This window comes from Miscanthus floridulus, chromosome 6 (genome assembly GCF_019320115.1).
Source record: "Miscanthus floridulus cultivar M001 chromosome 6, ASM1932011v1, whole genome shotgun sequence".
Lineage (NCBI taxonomy): Eukaryota > Viridiplantae > Streptophyta > Magnoliopsida > Poales > Poaceae > Miscanthus > Miscanthus floridulus.
This window is the reverse complement of record NC_089585.1, coordinates 8031817-8054354: the sequence shown is the minus strand read 5'-3', so window position 1 is coordinate 8054354 and position 22538 is coordinate 8031817. Positions and strand designations below refer to the sequence as shown.

General features: G+C 49.1%; 1 protein-coding gene across 1 annotated transcript; it reads left to right on the top strand.

Annotated features, from left to right (window-relative positions):
* The first annotated feature begins 10526 nt into the window (after positions 1–10526).
* On the top strand, positions 10527–22458 carry LOC136457552 (DEAD-box ATP-dependent RNA helicase 39-like). The gene is made up of 9 exons (XM_066457584.1): positions 10527–11078; positions 11441–11536; positions 11631–11819; positions 11916–12056; positions 12355–12495; positions 20635–20777; positions 20868–20997; positions 21091–21139; positions 21756–22458. Exons 1-9 carry the CDS (start codon positions 10620–10622, stop codon positions 22241–22243), a joined length of 1836 nt encoding a protein of 611 aa, XP_066313681.1. The 5' UTR covers positions 10527–10619; the 3' UTR covers positions 22244–22458.
* The last annotated feature ends 80 nt before the right edge of the window (positions 22459–22538 follow it).

Genomic DNA, 22538 nt, shown 5'->3' with positions numbered 1-22538 from the left:
TAAAAACATAAAGGCAAGAATTGCATAAACAAACACTGAGTAAAACTGGTCGGACCATAAGAAACCTATGCCCCAGCGGCTACGACATTTTTTCTCACCAGCGTGATCAGAGTTTTTTTGCTCGCACCTCGAGCTTTAGCCTCCGCCTTCCCAGGAAGGGTTTGGAGGGGCTAGATAAGGGTATATATATATATATCCTTTCTAAAACAGTCGCCACGCCCGACCCTTTCTCACATTAAAAATGTAAAGGCAATGTTTGCGGAAACAAACGCTAAGTAAAACTGGTCGGACCTCAAGAAACCTACGCCCTAGCGGCTACGACGTTTTTGCTCTCCAGCATGATAAGAGTTTTTTTGCCCACACCACAAGCTTTAGCCTCCGCCTTCCTAGGAAGGGTTTGGAGGGGCCCACCAGTGGAATCTTCATTGTGGAGAGGCCAGTGGGTCACCCAAGTCGATCGGACGGCTCGGGCCGCTACCGATAGATGGGTAAGGAGCAATAGGATGCCCCATGCGGGTTATGCCAACTCCATCATGAATGATCAACCTAGATTCCACTCGGACATATCAGATAAGAGCTCCCCAAACCCATCACTCAAGCCATCGAGGTAACTTTACCAACCCCCACTTTACTTTTCCAGTGCATGAGCATTCATTCATCCATTCTCATACATCCAAGCATAGCATATGCAATTATTGCATCACAACGCTTCGCATCGCATCACGAAGCGGTAGTTGTCTCATTCAACATGAGCGGTGACTGATCGGGGTTCGAAGGCCGGCCCATGAAGGGCTCGAGGCCTCCTTGCATCGAACAGAGCCAAGGGAGAAAATGCAGATGAGCCCTAGTAGCCTTTGCCTAACCCACTCAGAAGCGGACAGGGTCATCTCAACCTTCTCATTCGATCCTAACCTCGAGCCATGACCATAGAATCTCCATCGAGGAGAGGCCAGCAGGCCACCTGAGTCAGTCTCTGGTATGACTTAGGCATCTATCGGGAGGCTGGTTAAGGAGAAGTGGAATGCCACATGAGGACTATGCCGACCCCGTTATGAACGATGGACCCAGATTCCACTCGAACATGCCCATTAGCGAGCTCACTGAGCACGACACTCGAGCCATCGAGGCAAGTGATGTTAGATCAACCCCTCCAGTTACGAAACCCATGGATGGGGTGATGATCACAAAGATAAGCTGACCCCTCGACCGGACCCCTGCAATACACGGGGGCTCAAGGGAAGTTGGACTCACAAGGAGACTGAATGTGTGGTCGTAGAACGATGGCTTAGATCCTAGGGACGGGGTACGTACGAAAACTAAGAATAATGTTTCTAAAACAAAAAATGCTTTCTCCTACCAGTTTCGCTACCATCTCCTCGATCTTTAGTGAAACCGACCCTAACAACGGCAAGGGGTCAGGTCTCACTCAGAGGCTAATAAGGGTATATATATACCCTTTCTAAAATAGTCACCGTGCCCAACCCTTTCTCACATTAAAAACCTAGAGGCAAGGTTTATGGAAACGAACGCCAAATAAAACTGGTCGGACTGCAAGAAACCTACGTCCCAGCGGCTACTTGCTTACTAGCATGACTAGATTTTCTCGCTCACACCTTGAGCTCTAAGGTCTTAACAACAGGAAGGGTCAGAACGCATTAACCCTTTTTACACATAAAAGGGAGAAAGAATAAATTTGTTCAACCAAAACAAAAGAACAAGCTTGTTTAAACGAAATAGGAGGGTTGGAACTTGTTCGCTTATTACAAATAGGCCACCTGACCTATCTGACTTAACTAACCCCTTGGGGGGATGATTTCATCCTCTATCTTGGCAGAAAGGTCATGCGCTAGGGGCCACCTCCTTATTGATGTCGTCCTGCTCGATGTCGGTATAGACGGGCGCGAAGCCTTGGCTCATCATCACCAGATCGATGTTCTCATAATGAGAACAGGTGATCGTGAACGATTGATAAACGCCAAAGCGAAGCGCGCCCCTTGCCATATCATGTGCTCGGTCCATGATCCGGGTGGCATGAACCATGAGCGAGCTTGTCTCCTGCTCTAGGGCCAACTAGAGCTCGTCACAGACCAGCTGGACAGCGACGCGTAGGTTGTCATGTTCGTCGCTCTCCTTCTAGAAGGTGTCCTTCACCTCGCTGAGTTCCTTCTCCAGGCCACGGCTCTTCACCACCTCCACCCCAAGCTTATCATCGAGACCTGCCCAAGTCACGTACCAACCATGTCAAAAGGCTTACCTTGGATTCCAGGGAGAAAGACAACAAGGAAAACCAGAGACTTACTGTCCATGTTCGCTCAAAGCATGTGCACCTCATCGTGCTGCTGGGTCACCTTGGCCTCTAGGCACCGAACCTCTTCTTAGCGCTGATCGACATCCATGGCAAGCCTAGTGGACACGCCCTCAGTAGCAACCTTTAGGTACCTCTCCCTCTAAAGCTCACCCTTGAGGTGGTCGATCTGCTGCTGAGCGTCGACGCGCTCCTGGCCAGCTAGCTCAGTCCTCGTGTGGAGCTCCTCTATGACCTAGAGCAAATCGCCCCACTCCTTCCATAGCCACTCGGCCTCCACGGTGTCTACATGTGCCCTCTTGATCAGGGCCATGAGCTTCTCCTTAGCCTCATGGGCATCATCGCGAGCATCCTTCTACCTAACTCGGAGGTCAGCCACCTCTCGGGCGGTAGGAGCAAGCTCAACCACCTCCTGATGGGCGGCAGCGAGCTATGCGGCCAACCCCTCACTCTGCCACATCTCCTCAGCAAGGAACTAGGATTTCTCCCGACTATGAGCTATAAGTATCTACGAAGAAGACAAGACTTAGAGGTGCGGAAAGAGAACATAACGGTCAGAAGCATGGTCATATCATACCTAGCCAACTGGGGCGACAATGTCGCACATTGAGCTCAACATGGTGGTCAGGGCACAAACCGCGTCCCCAACCTCCATGTGGACACTCTCCCATTTCCTCTCCTCTACCGATTCATCGAGGGCAGCCACCCAGACCAGAGACCGAGACGTCCCATGCTGATCTCATGTGGCGTCGTCCTCTCTAGAGGCGGTAGCTCCTCTAGAGCGGCTCCTCTAGCGATAGAGGGGGTGGGTGACATGGACACAGAAGCTTGCCCTGTCACCACATCCACAAAGGATGCCTTGGGAGCACCCCCTTCCATCTACCCCGCCACGGACACGACCACCTGCATGGACGATGGCTCCGGCCGTGCCACCTCTGCCTACGACGTCGACAACATGACCGGCTGCACCACACCTGCCATGGGTGCCCTGAACGCGCCCACCTCTACCAACTCTCCCATGGACATAGCCATCGGCTATGTCTCCCTAGTCGACGTTGTGGCTGCCTCGATGTCACTCACGTCCTCCACCAGCGCGGCACCAGCTGGCTCCTAGCACGTTTGCTGGAGGAGGATCTTTTTGGAGTGAGCCGCAAGAGAGTCCACGTCCTCAACGCTGCAAGGGACATGGCGGTTAGTTCATGGCAAAAATTCATTAGGACAAAAGGACAAAAAACTATTGACTCACCTTAACACCATCATATGAGGACGTTTTGGGGCTGGCTTGCCCGATCTTGGCCGCTCCTCGTTGGCACGTTGCTGTTTCGAGCCCTCCCTCAGCTCGGAGGGCTCGGATGAATTAGAACGGTCGCCTCCCATCAACTTTGGAGGTGCCACTGAGGGCTCAGACGGGGTAGTGCAACCTATTTCTGCTGGCATCGGGGCCACCGTCGAAGGCCCGAATGAGGCAGGGTGGCCTAACTCTACCGGTTACGAGGCCACCACCGAAGGTCCGGACGAGATGGGGTGGTTTGATTCCATCGGCTCTGGGGGCACCTACGGTGAAGGTGGGTCCTTATCCCCAGCAGCCATATCATCTCACGGGATGGGCGACATGCAGCTATCATCCTCCTCTTCTTCTTCCTCCTCCTCTTCCGATGAGCCTTGATGTTGCTTCCCTCACTGTAGCTTCACTCGCTGCTTCGACCACCGTTTCTTCTCCTTGTTGTCCTTCTTCTTCTTCTTTTATTGATCATCCATGGCATGGTTCGCTGCCCTCACAGCCACATGCTCTAGCAGCAGCATGATAGAGTCTCAGAAGGCTAACCCCATAGGTAGCTCAATAAAGCCCATGTCCGGCCACATCACGGGATGCCCCGGGATCAGGAATAAGACGACGGCCTCCCCGGTGGCCTCCTTGACATGCTGTGTGACCTCGTTGTCATGGAGCAGCCCCTGGGCGAGCATTGTCCCGATGAGCTACGCTTCGGGCATCATCCCGTACAACGGGAGAACACGCTCCATCAGGGGTGCCACCCTCCTCGCGTGATATCCCCTGATGACACCAGCCCTGCAGAGGCCATGGGTCTTTAAGAACATAATGGCCTTGAGGAGGTCACGCATCCTCTTCTTCTCCTTGATGGGTGGCCCCCACAGCCATGATGGCGGTACCTCTTCGATTAGACGCCCGGAGAAGATCGGTAAGGGAGCGGTAGGTCATTCTTTAGATAGAACCAATGCGAGTGCCACCCCTTGTTAGATCTGGAGAGCTAGCAGGGCATGTACTTGGCCGCCCATTGCCCTTGGAGGTGGTTGCCCATGCATCTCATTGACACTGGGGTCTCCCGGCCTCTCTCCTTGATCAAGGAGATGGAGAAGAAATACCTCCACAGTTTGAAGTAGGGCTCGATCCCCAAGTACCCCTCGCACATCATGATAAAGGCCATGATGTGCTGGATCCCATTGGGGTTCAAGTGCTGTAGCTTGATCTGGTAGTGGTACAGTAGACCTCGGAAGAACAGGTGGGGAGGAACCACGAGTCCATGCTTGTGGATGAGCATGAAGGAGATGACATAGCCATCGGGCGGTGTCAGCGCATCCTCACAGCTAGGCTCAAGCCACTCCGTCGCATCAGTCCTCCCACAGAGAAGACCACGCTTGACGAGGCCCTCCATGCACGCATGGGTAACATCGAAGCAGAACCATGAATCCATGGAGGATGGAGGTGGTCACGGAGAAGTGAAGGCAACGATGGAGAAGCAGAGATCTAGGGCTTCAGCAGTGGATTAGCAAGCATGGTAGATCTAAACAGTGGCGGCGAAGAAATGGAGAAGGTAAGGCTATAGTTTTGGTGTGTAGGAATGCAAAGGGGGAGGCTGCTATTTATAGGGTGGAGCTAGGCGAGAAGGCGAACCGTCCGCCTAGATTCATGCGCCCGCTGTGCCATGTCACATCACCTCCCTCGAAGGATACATCGGATGATGGTTCACCCATTTAATAGGCCAAGAACCATCATAGGTAAGGAGGGATACAGAACTAAAATGCTCCTACGGCCCATTTAGGACTAGGAGTTCGAAGGCTGGCCCACCGATGGGTGCACAGTAGCTCTAGGGCACCCTTAGATTGAGAGATGGTAAGGGATGGGCCCACTAGCGGCCAGTACCTAGGCGCACGAGTGCCGCGGGCATCCCGGCCCATGTTAGAGTCTTGGTCGGTTCCCAGTCCATGGTTTTTCTTCAAAGAAAGGCAATGAGCCCTTGGGATCGGCCGAATGGACCCAAGAACTATATGGACTGGCCACCAAGAGTATGGAGTCGGTCACCAGCTGACCCATGCTAGACCCCTATGAATGGGAAGCCAGGGCCCCACTCGGACTAGCCCATTAATAGCTCACCGAGCACCATGTTTCCGTCCATCGAGGAATAACATGGCATGGCTCAGCCCCTCTATTTTATCAAAAAAAACATTTGAGGGACGATGATCACAAAGATGAGCCGACCCTCGACCGGACCCCTGCCACGCGTGGGGGCTCAAGGGAAGTTGGACTCATAAGGAGACCAAATGCGCAGTCGTAGTATGATGGTGGACCAATCGGATCCTAAGGGACCGGAATCAAGAACAACCTTTCCGTCCTCCCGAACACTACGATTACATGCCCCAAGAAGACCAATCACGATAAAAGGGAATCGCCGTCCTATCAGGACACGCCGCAAGCTACAAAAAGAAGGCCAAGGCCCTCAGAGTCCTCCCATCCGAAAAAGCCTCCAAAGAAGTATTCTACTCCTCCGTAGGCTTGGGGGCTACTGTTGGGTATCATTATTAGGGATACCCAAAACAAGGAGGTTAGCACCCACGCTGACTCCCCTGAATGGCTTGAGATGTATTAAAAGGTCTCGAGCGACCCCAAGGCCGCAGGCTCCGTCTCACCCGACCCTAAGGCTGCGGGCTCTGACTCGCCTAACCCCTTGGGTTCATGCTCCGTCTAGCCTGACCCCAAGGACGCGGGTTCTGTCTCATCTGATGGGGACCCATACCGCCACCAATCACTCCAGGTCTAAGTGTATGGGCCTAGGTCAAAACTCTGACACCAGAAAAGAGGCTGACATGTCTCGATGTAACTCGTAGCCATGACGGGCCATACCTGGCGATTCACATAAAGAACAGTGTCGGGTGTGCCGATACTGTTCTGCCTAACCCTCGTACGGATGCTGACAGGCGCATCAGTTCACCATGACATCCGCTGGGACGGAGTGGAATGCCATGACCGATAGATGACGCATGCACATGGCACCAGTGACGAATAGGGCCATGATGTGGAGCCATCCCTATTGACATCTACAGGATCGGCGGGCTCCGCATGAAGGAGAAGAAGGACCCGACGACCCTGAAAGTCTTCTTCTCTGTCTTCTCTCTCTTCTTTTTCTCGTTCTTCTCCTTTTTTTCTCCACTATAACCCGCGCTTTTCCTTTACTTATAAAAGGGAAAGCAGGGCGCCCCATGGGAGGGGGGTCAGACCACGAAATAAAAACACAAGAGCACGACACGAGCATAGGGTTGAGCGGCAATCGAGCTCTCAGCACCCGTTCACTTCTTCGACCAGAGACTTGGGATCTTTTTCCTATTCACCTGTTTATAACCCCTACTGTAAACTAAGTGCCAGTAACACGAGCAGCAGTGAACTGGACGTAGGACGTTCTGCCTGAACCAGTATAAACCCTTGTGTCATCCAAGCACACCATCCGAGCTAGACGCGTAAATACAAATTTACTCGTCGGTGATCTGAAAACACCGACAGTCCGATTATGATTTTCGTGTCCAGATCGTTTTGTCTAATTTATGCCTCACTCCGGTTTCCATCTAGGTCTTGGTTTCTTTGTATAGATCGTTTCCACCCGATCCTTGTTATGCTTGCTTCAATTTTCGTATCGATTCGATTTTATTCTGGTTGCCTAGTTCATATCAGTTTCTCTCATGCTTTTTAATTGTGCACGTTCTTTGCTCCTGTGACTTTTTTGCTCCCGTGATTTTTTCTCATATAAACAAAAGAAATAGTAAATATAATATTTTTGAACTATTTTTTTATGATTACATAGTACAACGCAAACGCTCACAACGCACGCACATTCACTCCTATGAACACACATACAAAAAAAACCCTACCCACTTGAACCATTGACTTTCCAATGAAATAAAATATTTATGTAGTTTTGATTATAAAATATTTTTTATTAAAACTTAGATCAGCCTATAGTCCAACTAACTAAAATTGTATAATTAAAATTGAAATCTTGACCAGTTTGTTGTCTATTCCAATGTAAATAAATATATATCTGCAATCCTCTATAAGGGCTGACACATGAAACAACGAGAAAGATCTTCCGTCATAATCATCATCCGATAGATAAATTCTTATATGTCAGAAACTAACTCATCACCAACATTAATTAGATACTAGAACTACATATATTTTTGATCCTCAAAGAAAGTCATGGAACTTGATATTTAACTGTAGCAACACATGAATAGTATAAAAAATAAATTTGTGATATATTTACATCTAAATATTTATGTGCTTTTCAATGGGAGAAAAAAATTCACCAATGTTGTATTTTAATTCGCTAGAAACTTAATAGGATATTGTCATATTATTGACAACACTAATTTATGTTGTGGATGCCATGACCATTATAAAATAAACTATAGATTTTAAATTTTACATATATGGTAAAACATAAATATATATATGTATTATTATATTCTCGTTGTCGTTTCTAAAAAAACATTAGATAATTTTTCTCCCGTTGCGATGCAAGGGCATGTTTGCTAGTGCCTAATTAATGGGGTCAAATTTTGTTCCCTTCCCTAAAATAAAAGTAGTAATAACAGAAATGCTCCTTTAGGGTGTTCGGCCATCCGGACCACGCCTTCCCAGGGGATCGGCCCAACAAGCCCACGCTTCTCTATTAAGAAACAACCACTGAACACCGCTTCCTCAATCCCCTTCGCTCGCCCGTTGCGGCATTCTTCACTGCCGCACCATGCCATCGACCGTTGCGGTAGATTCCACCGTGTCACCCGCTGCTCGCCTTCTCCAGTGCGGGGCCGCTCGTCGCGACGTTCTCTAGTGCAAGGGTGCTTCGCTGTGGGCATGGCACCAGCCCACCGTGACCTTCTCCAGTAGCGGGGGGCACCTCGCCGTAGGAGGCTACACCCGCCTGACCGCTGCCGTTGCCTCCAACGTGGGGGCCGCTTGCTGGGGGCGCCACCACTCGCCATCGAGCCCATGCTGCCGCGGATTCCGGCGTGGTCCACGACGACCGCTGCGCGCCTGGGCTCCTACTTGGCACCATCCTTCCTCTCTCCACCACGCTGAGCCGACCGCCTGCCACATCCTCGCTCTCCACTACACTCAAGCGCCGCTTACTGGTTACTGCAGTTCCCTATAAGGTAGGCTGTGGCTGCGCGCGATGTTGTGTTTCAAGTGTTTTCATTTAGATGTTGCGTATGTTGCACTGGCTATATACACATGTTGTAATCGTATGTTTCATATTGCAAGTCTATGTTTAAGGTGTTTCAAACGTATATTTCAAGTGCTTTATCTGGATGTTGCAGAAGTATATCTAAATGTTGCATAACATGAATGTTGCAAGCGTATGTTTCAAGTGTTTCATTTGGATGTTGCAAAAATAGATCGGGATGTTGCATATGTTTTTACAATGGATTTCAAGTGTTTTAAGGTGTTTTAGACGTATGTTACAAGTGTTTTAGCTGTTTTAGACGTATGTTGCAAGTGTTTTTATCTAGATGTTGCAAAAGTAGATCGAGATATTGCACATGTTGCAATAGGACCGACCGCTGCAGACGCCTATCGCTGCTGTTGGGGCGCCGTCGTGGGTCATCGTGTGGGGCCCTAGGACCGGCAGACGCCTCCGTAGGCGGGGCAGATGACTGGGACCCACGCGGGTTCCCCGCATGCGGGCGTGACAATCATCGGGCGAAACAGAGCGAGCGCAATGGTAGGGGCGGGAAGCAGCAGGGGGTCCACGTGGTGGGCCGCACGAAAACAGGCGGCGCGTGGCTCTCTTACTGCGCGGTAGCTTCCGGACGCTAGCGCCTCGGACGGACGTTCGGGCGCTAGCAAGTCCGAATAATCATAATAAACGGAAGATTATAGTTGAACTTGTTGATAATTATTATTAATGATGATCAATTAGGTGTTATTTCTGTCATTAGTAACTGCTAATGGCATTTCCTGTATAGTTAGTAGAAGATGTCTTTTTGTTCAGTCTCTAACATGCCACGTAGGGCTTGTATGTATGTACATTGTTCATTGAAATATGAACAATCGTTTGGTGGTGGAGACGGAGCGAGTGATGCAAATGATTGTGTTGCTTAATGGGCGAGTGATGCAAATGATTGTGTTGCTCTGTTCGACGGTTAATGGGCCAGCAGATCAGACGCTGGTGTTCTTCACATTGATCGAAGAATGAGGAACAAGCGAGAACAGCAACGACGATGGCAAAATGGCGGAGGATGCTACCGTGGCTCACGGGAACGGCAAGTGCCCAATTGGCCACAAGATCATACGCCGAGCACAAGAGCAAGAATGGTTAAGATGCTCTGGCCCTCGATGTCCTATCTCACTGCCACCTCGACGGCATCAACAATCTGAAGATGCGACGGTTCCCATCACAGGAACGTTTATGAGAGAAAGAAACCATCAACCACTCAGGACAAGAAACCATCATCTCACAAGGCTATACGGAGTAATCTTTGCCATTTTCACTGACGTGGCACGTCACTTCAGCACTCCAGCACTTCAGCGTCGATTTTGTCGTCACCGTCTTTGAAAGAAAAAAAAAATTGGGTACGGGACTCCCATACACGGAACCGTGTGGCTGCCTAGTGAACACGCAATACGTGGATCTTCAGTTGCGAGCCTCCCAAGCCAATTTTATCGAGCCTGCCACACGTCGTCATCTGAGTAGGTAGCTGCACGGTGCCATGTACGGGAGTCCCGTATCCATTTTTTTTCTACGAAAATAGCAGAAAAACGTAACATGTTCGCTTTGCTGAGACTTAAAAAAAATACTATTAGCTATGCCATACTTGTCGGTGTGGGAGCCGTGGTGTGACGAGCACCGTGTCTATGTGTTGTCCGTGTGGTCGTTTCGGCGCGCCCCCGGGATCGCGTACCAGCAGCACCTGCCCTTCTCGTGCGACGTTGTGTGCTCTCTTATCCGCGCCGCGTCCTCCCCGTCCCCTTCCACTCCTCAGAAACCCCCGGACCCTATAACTAAACCCTCACCGGCCACCCATGGCGATGGCCGGCGCCGCCGCGGCCGGTCGCTGCCTCCTCCTCTCCCGCCCGTCCCCTTTCCGGCTCCGCCTCCTCCGGGCCGCCCTCTCCACCGCCGCCCCCACCCTCGGCCCGACCTCCACTCCCGCTCCCCCTCCGCGGCACGAACTCCTCCTCGAGCGCCTCCGCCTCCGCCACCTCAAGGACGCCTCCTCCCCCGGCGCCCCGAGGCCCGCCTCGAGGGGCGCGGAGCGGAGCTCGCAGCAGGGGAAGAGGAAGAGGGTCGAGGCCGCGGAGAGCTTCGAGGAGCTCGGCCTCGGGGAGGAGGTGATGGCCGCGCTCGGGGAGATGGGCATCTCCAAGCCCACGGAGATCCAGTGCGTTGGCGTCCCGGCGGTGCTGGCCGGTACCAGCGTCGTGCTCGGCTCTCACACTGGCTCCGGGAAGACGCTCGCCTACTTGCTCCCTCTTGTTCAGGTTTTCCTTCTTTCTCAGTATGGTGGCATCTGGCATATATGCAGAGTATACATTGCAAAAAAACCGTGGAAGAAAGATCCAATTCGGTTACGTTACTTGTCATCGTAGTACATTTGTTTCCATCTAGGCTATTGTAGGGGGAAAAAAGTGTATAACACATGTGAGTTATCTTGTTTAATCCAGTTTCTGCTTTTGTAATCTATACAAAGAGGTTTCCAATAACAGGATTGATTACGCCATGGATGCAACCTGATTGGAGTTAAACCAAGCAGATTTTCTCTTGGTTATGCCTGTTAATCAGGATACACATAACAAAATGGATTGGTATCCAAACTAACTATGGCACTCCTTTTATTTTATAGCTACTTAGGCGTGATGAAGCAATGCTGGGGATGTCAATGAAACCAAGGCGGCCAAGAGCAGTAGTTCTCTGCCCCACAAGGGAGCTAACAGAGCAGGTCGGCCATGATTTCAAATTATTTTGGAACAATGATGTTAGCTGGGTAACTCAGTTATAGTAGCATTAACTCATGCAAATTGACCAAATTACAGGTTTATCGAGTTTCAAAGTCTATCAGCCATCATGCACGTTTTCGGTCAACGATGGTTAGTGGAGGCACCCGTCTAAGACCCCAGGAAGATTCTTTGAACATGCCTGTTGACATGGTTGTTGGTACTCCTGGAAGGATTCTTGATCATATCAAGGATGGTAACATGGTTTATGGTGATATTAAGTATCTGGTATGTTATTAAGTTTGTGCTTATTTTTACCAGTTTGTAACATATTCACTGTTCTCATAATTGTCTAGTTTTGATTTTCTTGTTCCGCATTTGCAGGTTCTGGATGAGGCGGATACAATGTTTGATCAAGGCTTTGGACCAGACATACGGAAGTTCCTCGCTCCGTTGAAGAATCGTGCGGCAAAGCCTGGTGATCAAGGTTTCCAAACAGTATTAGTCACTGCCACTATGACAAAGGTTTTATGATCATCAAACATCCTTCCCTTGAAATCTATCTGATCCTCTGATTTCGATTCATATATACATACTTGGTTAGGACACATTGCTAATCTCATTAGACTGTTATGTATGGTTTCACCTTTAAAGTGTCTTGCTTGTTGCATCAATTAGCATTCAAGTACAAAGAAATCTCCAGTCTTTTGATAAATCTTTTGATCTCTTCAGTTTGCAGTACTGATACTTCAGATATATATATCTTGTTTTATTATTTGTTTTCGTGTTTTTTGACCCCTTTCTTCCTACTCTTTTACTGCAGGCTGTGCAAAAGTTGATTGATGAGGAATTTGAAGGTATTGTCCATTTGCGGACATCATCATTTCAAAAGAGAGTTTCAACAGCACGGCATGACTTTATCAAACTTTCTGGAGCAGAAAACAAACTTGAGGCTCTTCTGCAGGTTGTGGAAACTCTTATTTCTCCTTCCCTCCTTGTGCACATATATCTGTCGTTCCATACACTTAGAACTTGACAGTTGTATAAAAAACCTCAAAACTGGTTTTATATATGCATTCTACACTTATTGCTATACTTTTTTGTCAGTACAGTAATGTACTCCCTCCGTTCCAATTTATAGGTTGTTTTGGCTTTTCTAGAGACACAATTTTTACTATGTATCTAGACATATCGTATATCTAGGTGCATAGCAAAAGCTATGTACCTAGAAAACCTAAAACGACCTATAATTTGGGACAGAGAGTGGTAGCTATGTTAGATGGGTGGATTGATGATTCCAAATTTCCAATTGACAATTGTTGTGAAAATGTGAAGTATGAATGAAGGGCCTGTTTGGTTCCATTTAGTCCCTGGAAGTTTAGTCCAGGGATTAAACTTTAGTTCCTACCTGTTTGGATCCAGGGACTGAAGGTCATTAAAGCTACTATACAAAGACCAAAATGCCCTTCTTCTCACTCTCTCTCTCTCTCTCCTTCTGTGCATTAATGAGGGACAGGGGGGGTATCTTTTGGCTGGTTTAGTCCCCTTTAGTCACCCCCTTGGGGACTAGAGGACTAAACCAGTTTAGTCACATTTTAGTCACCCTGTTTGGCAATTTAGTGACTAAAAGGGGGCCAAAACCACCTGGAACCAAACAGGGCCAATATAACCACATTATTGTATCTGGAATTCAATTAATGGAGTGATCTTTTTTTTTTCAAAATGTCATTGGTGAAACGACCCCAATTTCCGCGAAGGGAAATCCACAGCGTCGAAGTGTAATAAGACCGTTTGTAGATCATATTACTCAAATTCCAGTCGAATATCACATCCATACAACGATATAATCAGAGTACAAATAGTGCGGAATTACATAAATTATTACATCGCCGCATTGGCGGAATCAAAAGTAGCATTCATTCAGAACAGCTTGAAGATAAGATCACCAAACTCGAGCGTAGGAACGAACTCCTCAACCGTCAAACTCCTCGGAGCTATACTCCTCAGCAGAACCCGTGTGCCAAAATTTATCAGTACGATTTATACTGGCCACTCCCAACCCTATGAGCATTGCTTTGTGAAAATTGGATGCAAGTTGGATATAATCAAAAAGAACCTATAAGGCTGGGGTTTCCTATGTATAGAGCATATCAAGTATATAAAAGTATAGTCAAGTTTTGACACCATTTCCACACACATTCCACCTCATTCCCATTCCAGAGCCAGGTTTCGATCCTGGGATCGATATACCACCATCTCCACGCCATCACCATACCATCGCTCAGTCGATAGGCCAACTCCCTCTCGGCACTGTCTCAAGGCCCGTAGCCCCTGGCTACGACCGAACACTCACTCCTAGGGGGAAGAAGAGAAGGACTCATCTCACTATCTAGTTTAAGCGAAACCCAGGAAAGGTCCATAGCCGACAAGTCGGCACATGTATCGATCGATCAACCATACACTCTGCAGAGGTTTTACATAACCACAAGATCCGCCTTCCTTGCTGACCGTCGTCAACTGGGCTGATTCCGGCCGCTTGCTAGCCTAGGATAATGCCACTCTACCATTCAGCCCTGGTACACCCCAAGTCCAGTCTGGGGTGGCTAAAACTGTGAGTCATGAGCCCGGTCCACAAGGTCTCCATGAAGTCTCGGAAGGGTGTGGGGGAATCCTCCGCGCCCCGTACCTCCTTACACTGTCCGCTATCAACCTAGCAGTAGTGGCAATATCCTACCCAGTAGTCCGGCCGTCCCGCACCATATAGGGCGAGTGGTACGTAAGGCTTCCCGGTGAATCTGAGTACTAGTAAGTCCTTAGGGATGACCAAGCCAGAATGTCTCCATCAGGGTTTCCATTTACCGTGCCACCATAGCACCTCCATCCCGGGCTCCTCCCATCATAGGTTCACACCCAGGACCACCTCATAGACCATTTACCCACCACAAGTATCCATTCCAGGGGTGCCCAGGTAGCACCCCACGGCATGACTTGCCCCAGGCCCGTTGTATACTCCAACTTGGTCGACACAACCCTCACCCTCCACGCACCCAAGTCACACACGCAGCACTCTCCCCATAGTCTAGATAACACCAGTTTCCACCACGCATCAATGTAGTGCAAGCGTAGTAGAAGTAATAAGCAATGAAGTATAGTAGTAAGCGTGTGACTAGCCTAACAGCTGGGTGAGTAGGGGCAAGGTTGCGTCAAGGTAAAGGCCATCAAGGAAGCATACTACTATGCAAGTCCTATCATAATGTGATCATAACAATAAGGTAAAGCAATAGCAGTTTTATATTAACCATGCGTAATAGGTGCTACGAGGTTGGGTGGGATGTGGCACCTTCAGTGTAGTCGTCTCTGTACTCCTCACGGTACTCACGATCCTTGTCCGTTCGGTTCTCCTCCGAGTCTGCAAACGATCGCATTTCGGTCGTGTTAGCGACGTCTATAGAATAGCACAAAGATGCAATGGAAATTCAAAAGAGCCAAATGCACTCAAACATGGGCTCATTGCGTAGAGCTCGATTTTAGATGAATTTTGGTCCTGGTTTCGTATTTTTCTGAGGTCGTATGAATTAGTTATGAATTTCCGAAGTTTAATTCATTTCTAAAAATGGAAAAGGCTGAATTAATCCTGGGCTGACACGTGTCACGCAGTGACAGGTCCATGTGGCATGCTGATGTCAGCATGACGTCATTGTCCCGGTTCCGAGCTGATAGGTGGGGTCCAACTGACGTCAGCATGACGTCAGCGACGACATCAGTTCTGACAGGTGGGTCTAGGGACTCTTGGGTCACTGACATGTGGGTCCGGTCAAAGTCAACGTCAGTTAACGGCGAGTCAACGGTCAATGGTCAGGGTCACTGACGTGTGGGGCCAGGGCTGCTGACGTCAGCAACTGATGTCACCGTGACGTCAGCATGACGTCACACCGGCTGCGTTGGCTTCTGACGTGTGGGTCCCGCGTGACGTCATCATGACGTCAGCATCTGACGTGTGGGTCCAGAGTGTCTGTACCACTGACATGTGGGTCAGGTCAACGGTCAATACGAGCCGGGTTCAAACTGGGCCTGGACAGGGCTGGATTTGGGCCGGTCTGGGCCGGGCTGACCCGGACACGTGGCGTGCTGTGGCGCTGCCACGTGGTGCAGTTGGGCTCTTACTGGGCTTCGTTTCCTGGCTGTGGGCGTGTGCGTGGCTCACGGTGGACCTAGAGGCGCTGGTCCATGGACCGCAGACAGGTCTACGGTGGACTGAGTCCACCCTTCTTCTCTCAGGCGCGGTCCATGTGCACCAGGTGCCGACGCGGACGGCCGACGAGGGGAGTCTCCCCTGTTTCTCCCGCGGCTGTGCTCCCACCGGCGGCGTGCTCGCTGGTGAGCCTTCGTGGCGGCGCTGGTGTCCAATTGGGGAGGGGAAAGGCTTCCCCAGTCCACGACGATCATGATGCTGGGGTCTAAGTGGTGGCCGGGGCCTTCCAGGACGTTGGCCACGGCGGCTGGCGGCTCGGCAGTGCTCGCCGGTGGTGGGGTCGCGCATGCAGGCTCTCCGGTGGCTCGGCTGGGCAGATAAGGACTTCTGCGGATCCGTGGGTGCACGGTGAAGGCGTCCAGGGCTCAGGGCGAGGCTTTGGGTTTCCAGGTGGCCGGTAGGGGCTCCCCGGCGGCCACGGCGACATGGTGACGACGGCGAGGCGCACGGGTGCACTACGGGGCTCCGGTGGAGTGGTCACAGCGTGGTCTGGTGCTCTGGCCGGTGGTGGCGGTGCCTTGGCCGGTGGTCTGGTGCTCTGGCCGGTGGTCTAGTGCTCTGGCCAAGGGGCTGCGGCTGACTATCGTTGACCTGGTCTACACGGCTATCTTCCGGTCATCACGGTGATGCTCTACGGCTACGTTCTAGTCTAGCGAGGTGGTCGGGTGCGCCGGTGGTGGCTGCGCCATGACGGCGGCGTCGTCGTGAGCGCGGTGTGCGCAGGCTCTGCTTTGGCGTCCTTGGGGCTAGGAGGGGTCTACAGCGTCCAAGGGCTCGGAGGTGGTCGCGGTGTGCGCGTGGGTGTGCTGTGCTTGTGTGCCTCGAGACCGGAGATGGCCTTGGCCTACGTGCTCACGGTATGGAGCGCCATGGTCGGGGTAGCAAGGCCCGGCGGTGAGCAGGGGAAGAACCGGGGGCTCACCGTAGGTGTTGTGGAAGAGGGGATGGCGGTGCAGTGACGAGTTGCGGCCGTGTAGCTCCGGAAGCCGTGCAGTGCAGCATTGCCCGCGTCAGTGATGAAGACGACGACGTCGTCTTGGCTCCGACGACCTCCTCCCCCGCAGCGGCTTCGGCGCTTTCCCCCCTCGTCTTCCCCTTCTCCCTCTTCCCTCTTGGTTCGGGTGCGCAGTGGATGGCCACCAAGGTGGCGGCGGGCACGGGAATGCGCTAGGGCAACCGGGGCCGGGGCTCTTATAGCCGAGCGGGGGAACGGCGAGCCTGGTGATCGGCGGTTGGGGAATCAAGGGCGATCGGAGGCGCGTGCTGCATCCAATGGCCGCGAGTGGTTGCGTGGGCGCGGCGCCAAGGGGACAGGGCCATGCCCCGGGCGTGACCCCTTGGCCCGCCCCTGCCAGTGCTGTCGGGGCTCGGTCGGAGAGGGGAATCGGCGTGAGCGGTCGGGGCGTGGCGTGGAGAAGATGAACAGGAGGGCTGACAGGCGGGGTCCGTGTGGCAGCGGCTGCAAGCGAAGGCGGGGAGGCGCGTGGGCGTGAGCGGCATGCGGGCTGGCTGCTGGGCCTGCGCGAGCTCGTGGGCCGGCCTGCTGCTGCGCGCTGGCGGGGCTGGCCGGTTGCTGGCTGGGCCGTGAAGCCGAGCAGGCCTAGGCCACAGCGAGGCTTCCTCCCATTTCTTCTTTTTCTGTTTTTCTTTTCTCCTTTGTTTGAATTCAAATTTGGTTTTGGAATTTGAATTAAAAATTGGTGCACCAAATTCATTGGAGTTTTTAGATATGGGGCCTACAACATTATTATATAATTATTAGGAATTTATTTAGCTATTTTGTATAACAAAAATAGGTGTGGTTTTGTTATACAAAAATAGAATTGGTTCTTCTCTTTATTCTTTGGTTTGAGTATTAATTAATTAATTATTTTATGGTTTATTATTTTATTGGAGTTGTTAAGCATATCATAACTCAAATGGAAATCTAAATCACATTTTGAATTTAACAATGTATGCAATACTTCATTTGTTAGAATTTAAATAAACACAATTAACTAATGACATGTCATGCTTAAGTGTTGACTTGGGTTGCGGTTAGACCTAATGCATCTCTTAGGTTGGGTTTCTATACATGACACTCATCATCACATGGGAGTTAAAAACAAAAATTTTGTAGTTGTGATTTTTTGTGTGTGGATTTTTGGGTTGTTACAATTGGTCTCTGGCTAGTTTGGGTGATTGGGGTGGTTGGATCAGTCATTCTTTTTCTTTTTTTGGAACGGATCAGTCATTCTTTATAGGATGGTGTGGTGGAGGTTAGAAGGCAAGGGGATAGGATCATCTTAGTTAAACTTGTCATTAGTGATATGGCCTTAAACGTAATTAGTGTGTATGTCCCCAAGTAGGCCATGATGAGAGTGCTAAGCGGCTTTTCTGGGAAGACTTAGATCGTTTGGTTAGAGCTGTCCCTAGTAGCGAGAAGCTCTTTATAGGAGGTGATCTTAATGGCCATGTAGGTACATTAAGTGCAGGTTTCGAGGCGGTTCATGGGGGTTTCGGATATGGTAGTAGGAACCATGAGGGAGAGGAAGTCTTAGACTTCGCCATAGCTTTTGATCTGATGATAGCTAACACTTTCTTTCGTAAGAGATAGTCCCATTTAGTGACCTTCAGTAGCGGCAACATGTGGGAGAAGATGGCAACATGCGTTCAGAAGGTTGCTTCAGAGGTGCTTGGAGTGACCAAAGAGAGCAGGTTCGACTCGAAAGACACTTGGTGGTGGAATGAAGATGTGCAAAAGGCTATTAAGGAAAAGAAGGAATGTTATAAGCGCTTGTATCATGACAGGTGTGCAGGCAACATAGAGAAGTACAAGGTGGCAAAGAAGACTGCAAAACGAGTGGTGAGTAAGGCAAAGGGGCGGGCCTATGAGGACTTTTACCGACGTTTGAGTACGAAGGAAGGAGAGAAGGACATTTATAGAATGGCTAGGGCTCACGATAGGAAGACAAGGGAATTCAACCCAAGTCAAGTGCATAAAGGATGAGAGGGAACAACTCTTGGTAAAGGAGGATGAGATCAGACATAAATGGCAAGAGTATTTTGATAAATTATTCAATGGTGAGAACGAGAGCACCACCGTTCAGCTCGACGACTCATTTAATGACACTAACAGATGCTTTGTGCGGAGGATTCAAGAATTGGAGGTCAGAGAAGCCTTGAAAAACATGAAAGGGGGCAAAGCGTTGGGCCTTGATGGTATCCCAATCAAGGTGTGGAGATGTCTCGAGGATATAACTATAGTATGGCTAACCAAGATGTTCAACAATATCTTTCGATCGAACAAGATGCCTGAAGAGTGGAGAAGAAGCATATTGATACCAATCTACAATAACAAGGGAAATATCTAAAGCTGTACTAATTATCGGGGAATTAAGTTGATGAGCCACACTATAAAGTTATGGGAGAGTCATCGAGCAGCGCCTGCGAGGAACGACGCAGATATCAATAAACCAATTTGGTTTCATGCCTGGAAGGTCAACCACAGAAGCAATCTTCTTAATAAGATAAGTTATGGAGTAGTTTAGAGAGCAGAAGAAGGACCTCCACATGGTTTTCATTGACTTGGAGAAGGCTTATGACAAGATACCAAGTAGTGTTATGTGGTGCGCTTTGGACAAACATAAAGTCCCATCAAAGTACGTGACCTTCGTCAAGGACATATACAACAATGTTGTGACTAGTGTAGTAGTGTTTGAACAAATGATGGTAACACAGATTACTTCCCGATTAAAATTGGACTTCATCAACGGTCAGTCTTAAGCCCGTATCTCTTTGCCTTGGTAATGGATGAGGTTACCAGGAACATACAAGGGGATATCACTTGGTGTATGCTGTTCGCTGATGATGTAGTGATAGTGAACGAAAGCCAGGCGGGAGTAAATAGGAAACTAGAGTTATGGCGGTAGACCCTTAAGTCTTAAAGGTTTTAGATTGAGCAGAACTAAAACCGAATACATGATATGCGACTTTGGCGGAGCTACACAGGAGGAGGTACATGTGAGTTTGGAAGGTCAAGTAGTGCCTAAGAAGGATACCTTTATGTATCTGGGATCGATGCTATAGAGGGATGGAGATATTGATGCGGACGTTAGCCATAGAATCAAAGCAGGGTGGATCAAGTGGCGACAAGCTTCTGGCATTCTCTGTGACAAGAGGGTACCACAAAAGCTAAAAGGTAAGTTCTATAGGACGACGATTAGACCGGCTATGTTATATGGAGCAGAATATTGGCCTACAAAGATTCGACATGTTCATCAACTGAGTGTTGTAGAAATGCGTATGTTGCGATGGATTTGCGATCACACAAGAATGAACCGAGTTCGGAATGATGATATACGTGATCGCCTAGAGGTAGCACCGATTGAAGAAAAACTTATCCAACATCGGTTGATGTTGTTTGGCCATGTCCAAAGGAGACCTCCAGAGGCATCAGTGCATTGTGGAGTCCTAAGCCAAGCTAATAATATGAGGAGAGGTAGAGGAAGACCGAAATTGACATGGGGGAGGCAATAAATAGAGATTTAAAAGCTTGGGATATACCTAGAGATTTATGTTTGAATAGAAGTGTTTGGAAAGCAGCTATTGAAGTGCCTGAACCGTGACTTGGGGCTCTTGGTGGGTTTCAACTCTAGCCTACCCCAACTTGCTTGGGACTGAAAGGCTATGTTGTTGTTGTTGTTGGATCAGTCATTCTTTGCTTCAACCATTAATGAAGTTGTATTTTGTCTCGTGGATTTCAATATCGAATGTGCATAGTCGGAAGCTGGTAGCCAAATGGAGAATTGCAATGTGCACCTTTTCTAGAATATCTAATTGTGAGATAACAAAGAACTTTGTTTCATATAGGTTCTTGAGCCAAGCTTGGCAAAGGGAAACAAAGTTATGGTGTTCTGTAATACTTTAAATTCAAGTCGTGCAGTGGACCATTTTCTAACTGAAAATCAGATATCCACTGTTAACTATCATGGAGAGGTGCCAGCTGAAGAGAGGTTTGTTGTTGTTTTTTTACTCTGTTCTATCTTATGTGTTATATGATATACAAATTCCTTCATATTTATGAGATCGATAATCAAATGTAGAGTTGAGAACCTGAACAAGTTCCGTAATGAAGAGGGGGACTGCCCAACATTAGTATGCACTGATCTGGCAGCTAGAGGCCTGGACCTGGATGTTGACCATGTCATCATGTTTGACTTCCCATCGAATTCGGTATGTTGCGCTGCCTGTATGTTCTTTGTGTTTGCATTTACTCCCATGAATGTGTTTTTTATGCAGTCTTCGTGGTGGTTCTTGTGTTTTTAGATTGACTACCTTCACAGAACCGGGAGAACTGCACGCATGGGAGCCAAAGGTATAAACAATTCTTAGCCAATGGTGCATATTGTCTTATATTTTATCATGATCTTATTGCAAACCAGAAACTAGACTCCATCATTGGAACTTAGGCTACCATCTGTCCATCTCAGTGTCTTCATTGCAGAGAGACCTTGCTGTTCTTTCAGTAACAGGAATACAATAGTAAACTGAACAGGATTACACTTTGCATACCTTAGAAAAGGGATAGGATTGACTATAAGGGAATTTGAATATTTGGTTTTCCTAAAACAAACGGTTATGAAGGGCGGGCCTAGTGCAAGCGGTCGAGTCTTACCGTCTGTGACCGGAAGGTCCCGGGTTCGAGTCGCGGTCTCCTCGCATTGCACAGGCGAGGGTAAGGCTTGCCACTGACACCCTTCCCCAGACCCCGCACAGAGCGGGAGCTCTCTGCACTGGGTACGCCCGAAAACAAACGGTTATGTGATTTTGTGTCAAGTAGTGATATTATGCTTACAAAGGACATGAGGTTTGCCACTTGTGTAGATGCACAAACAGTAGTCTGTAACGGGGTGATCTTCGGACTGGCCGCAGCTATAGATTTGCACGATTCCTATGTCTAACACGCATTGTCATGGTTATCCCTAATGCAGGGAAAGTTACAAGCATTGTGGCTAAGAAGGACGTAGCTTTAGCTACACGGATCGAAGAGGCCATGAAGAAAAATGAGAGCTTGGAAGCTCTCACGACCAACAATGTCAGAAGGGCAACCAGCCCGCAGAGTGTGAGCACCAAAGGGAGGCCCTCAAGGTTAGTTAAGACTTCAAATGCTCTTAAAGTTGTCAATCAGAAGGGTAGAAGGGGAATAGCACTATCTAGCAAGTCATCCCAGACTCCCAAGGATACAACTTCAACCCGTAGGCGCTCACCACCGAAGAGCCAGGCGAAGACAACAAAATCGGCAGCCCCTCGAAAAGCCAAGCCACTGAAACCTTCTCAGAGCAGCACAAAGGTCTCGAAGAGCAAAGCAAAACCCGAGAGGCGAAAATCAAAGAGTGATGCTCTGAACAAGCTCGGAACTAAGCTCAGTGTGGTTGGATTTAGAGGGCGCAGCTCAGGCAAATCAGCACAATCCTCATGAGGCCTCGGTATTTTTTTTCTTCTTATGCTAAAAAGGTTCTTGGAGGATTTGGATAGTGCAGCCTGTAAATAGCTGAGACTTCGTTTCTTCATTTTTTTTTCTCCTTGCGGGCTTATAAGTGAAGACCACAATCTGAGATATGAACACAGCACAGCTATGTAATATTGTATACTGCATTCAGCAGAATGTTGGAATAATGCCTTTCATTACCTATTTACCTGTATTCACGTATTATGCCGAGTGCCTGTATGCTCATTGTTTTTAAAAGTCTTGGAACATTTTTTAAGGTCATCTG

What these genes read in the sequence shown, in the direction of transcription:
- LOC136457552 (XM_066457584.1), top strand. Translation starts at nt 10,620, where the DNA reads ATGGCGATGGCCGGCGCCGCCGCGGCCGGTCGCTGCCTCCTCCTCTCC. An exon ending in ATGGTGATATTAAGTATCTG is followed by an intron (nt 11,820 to 11,915) that starts GTATGTTATTAA and finishes CCGCATTTGCAG; the next exon opens with GTTCTGGATGAGGCGGATAC. An exon ending in TTGACTTCCCATCGAATTCG is followed by an intron (nt 20,998 to 21,090) that starts GTATGTTGCGCT and finishes TTGTGTTTTTAG; the next exon opens with ATTGACTACCTTCACAGAAC.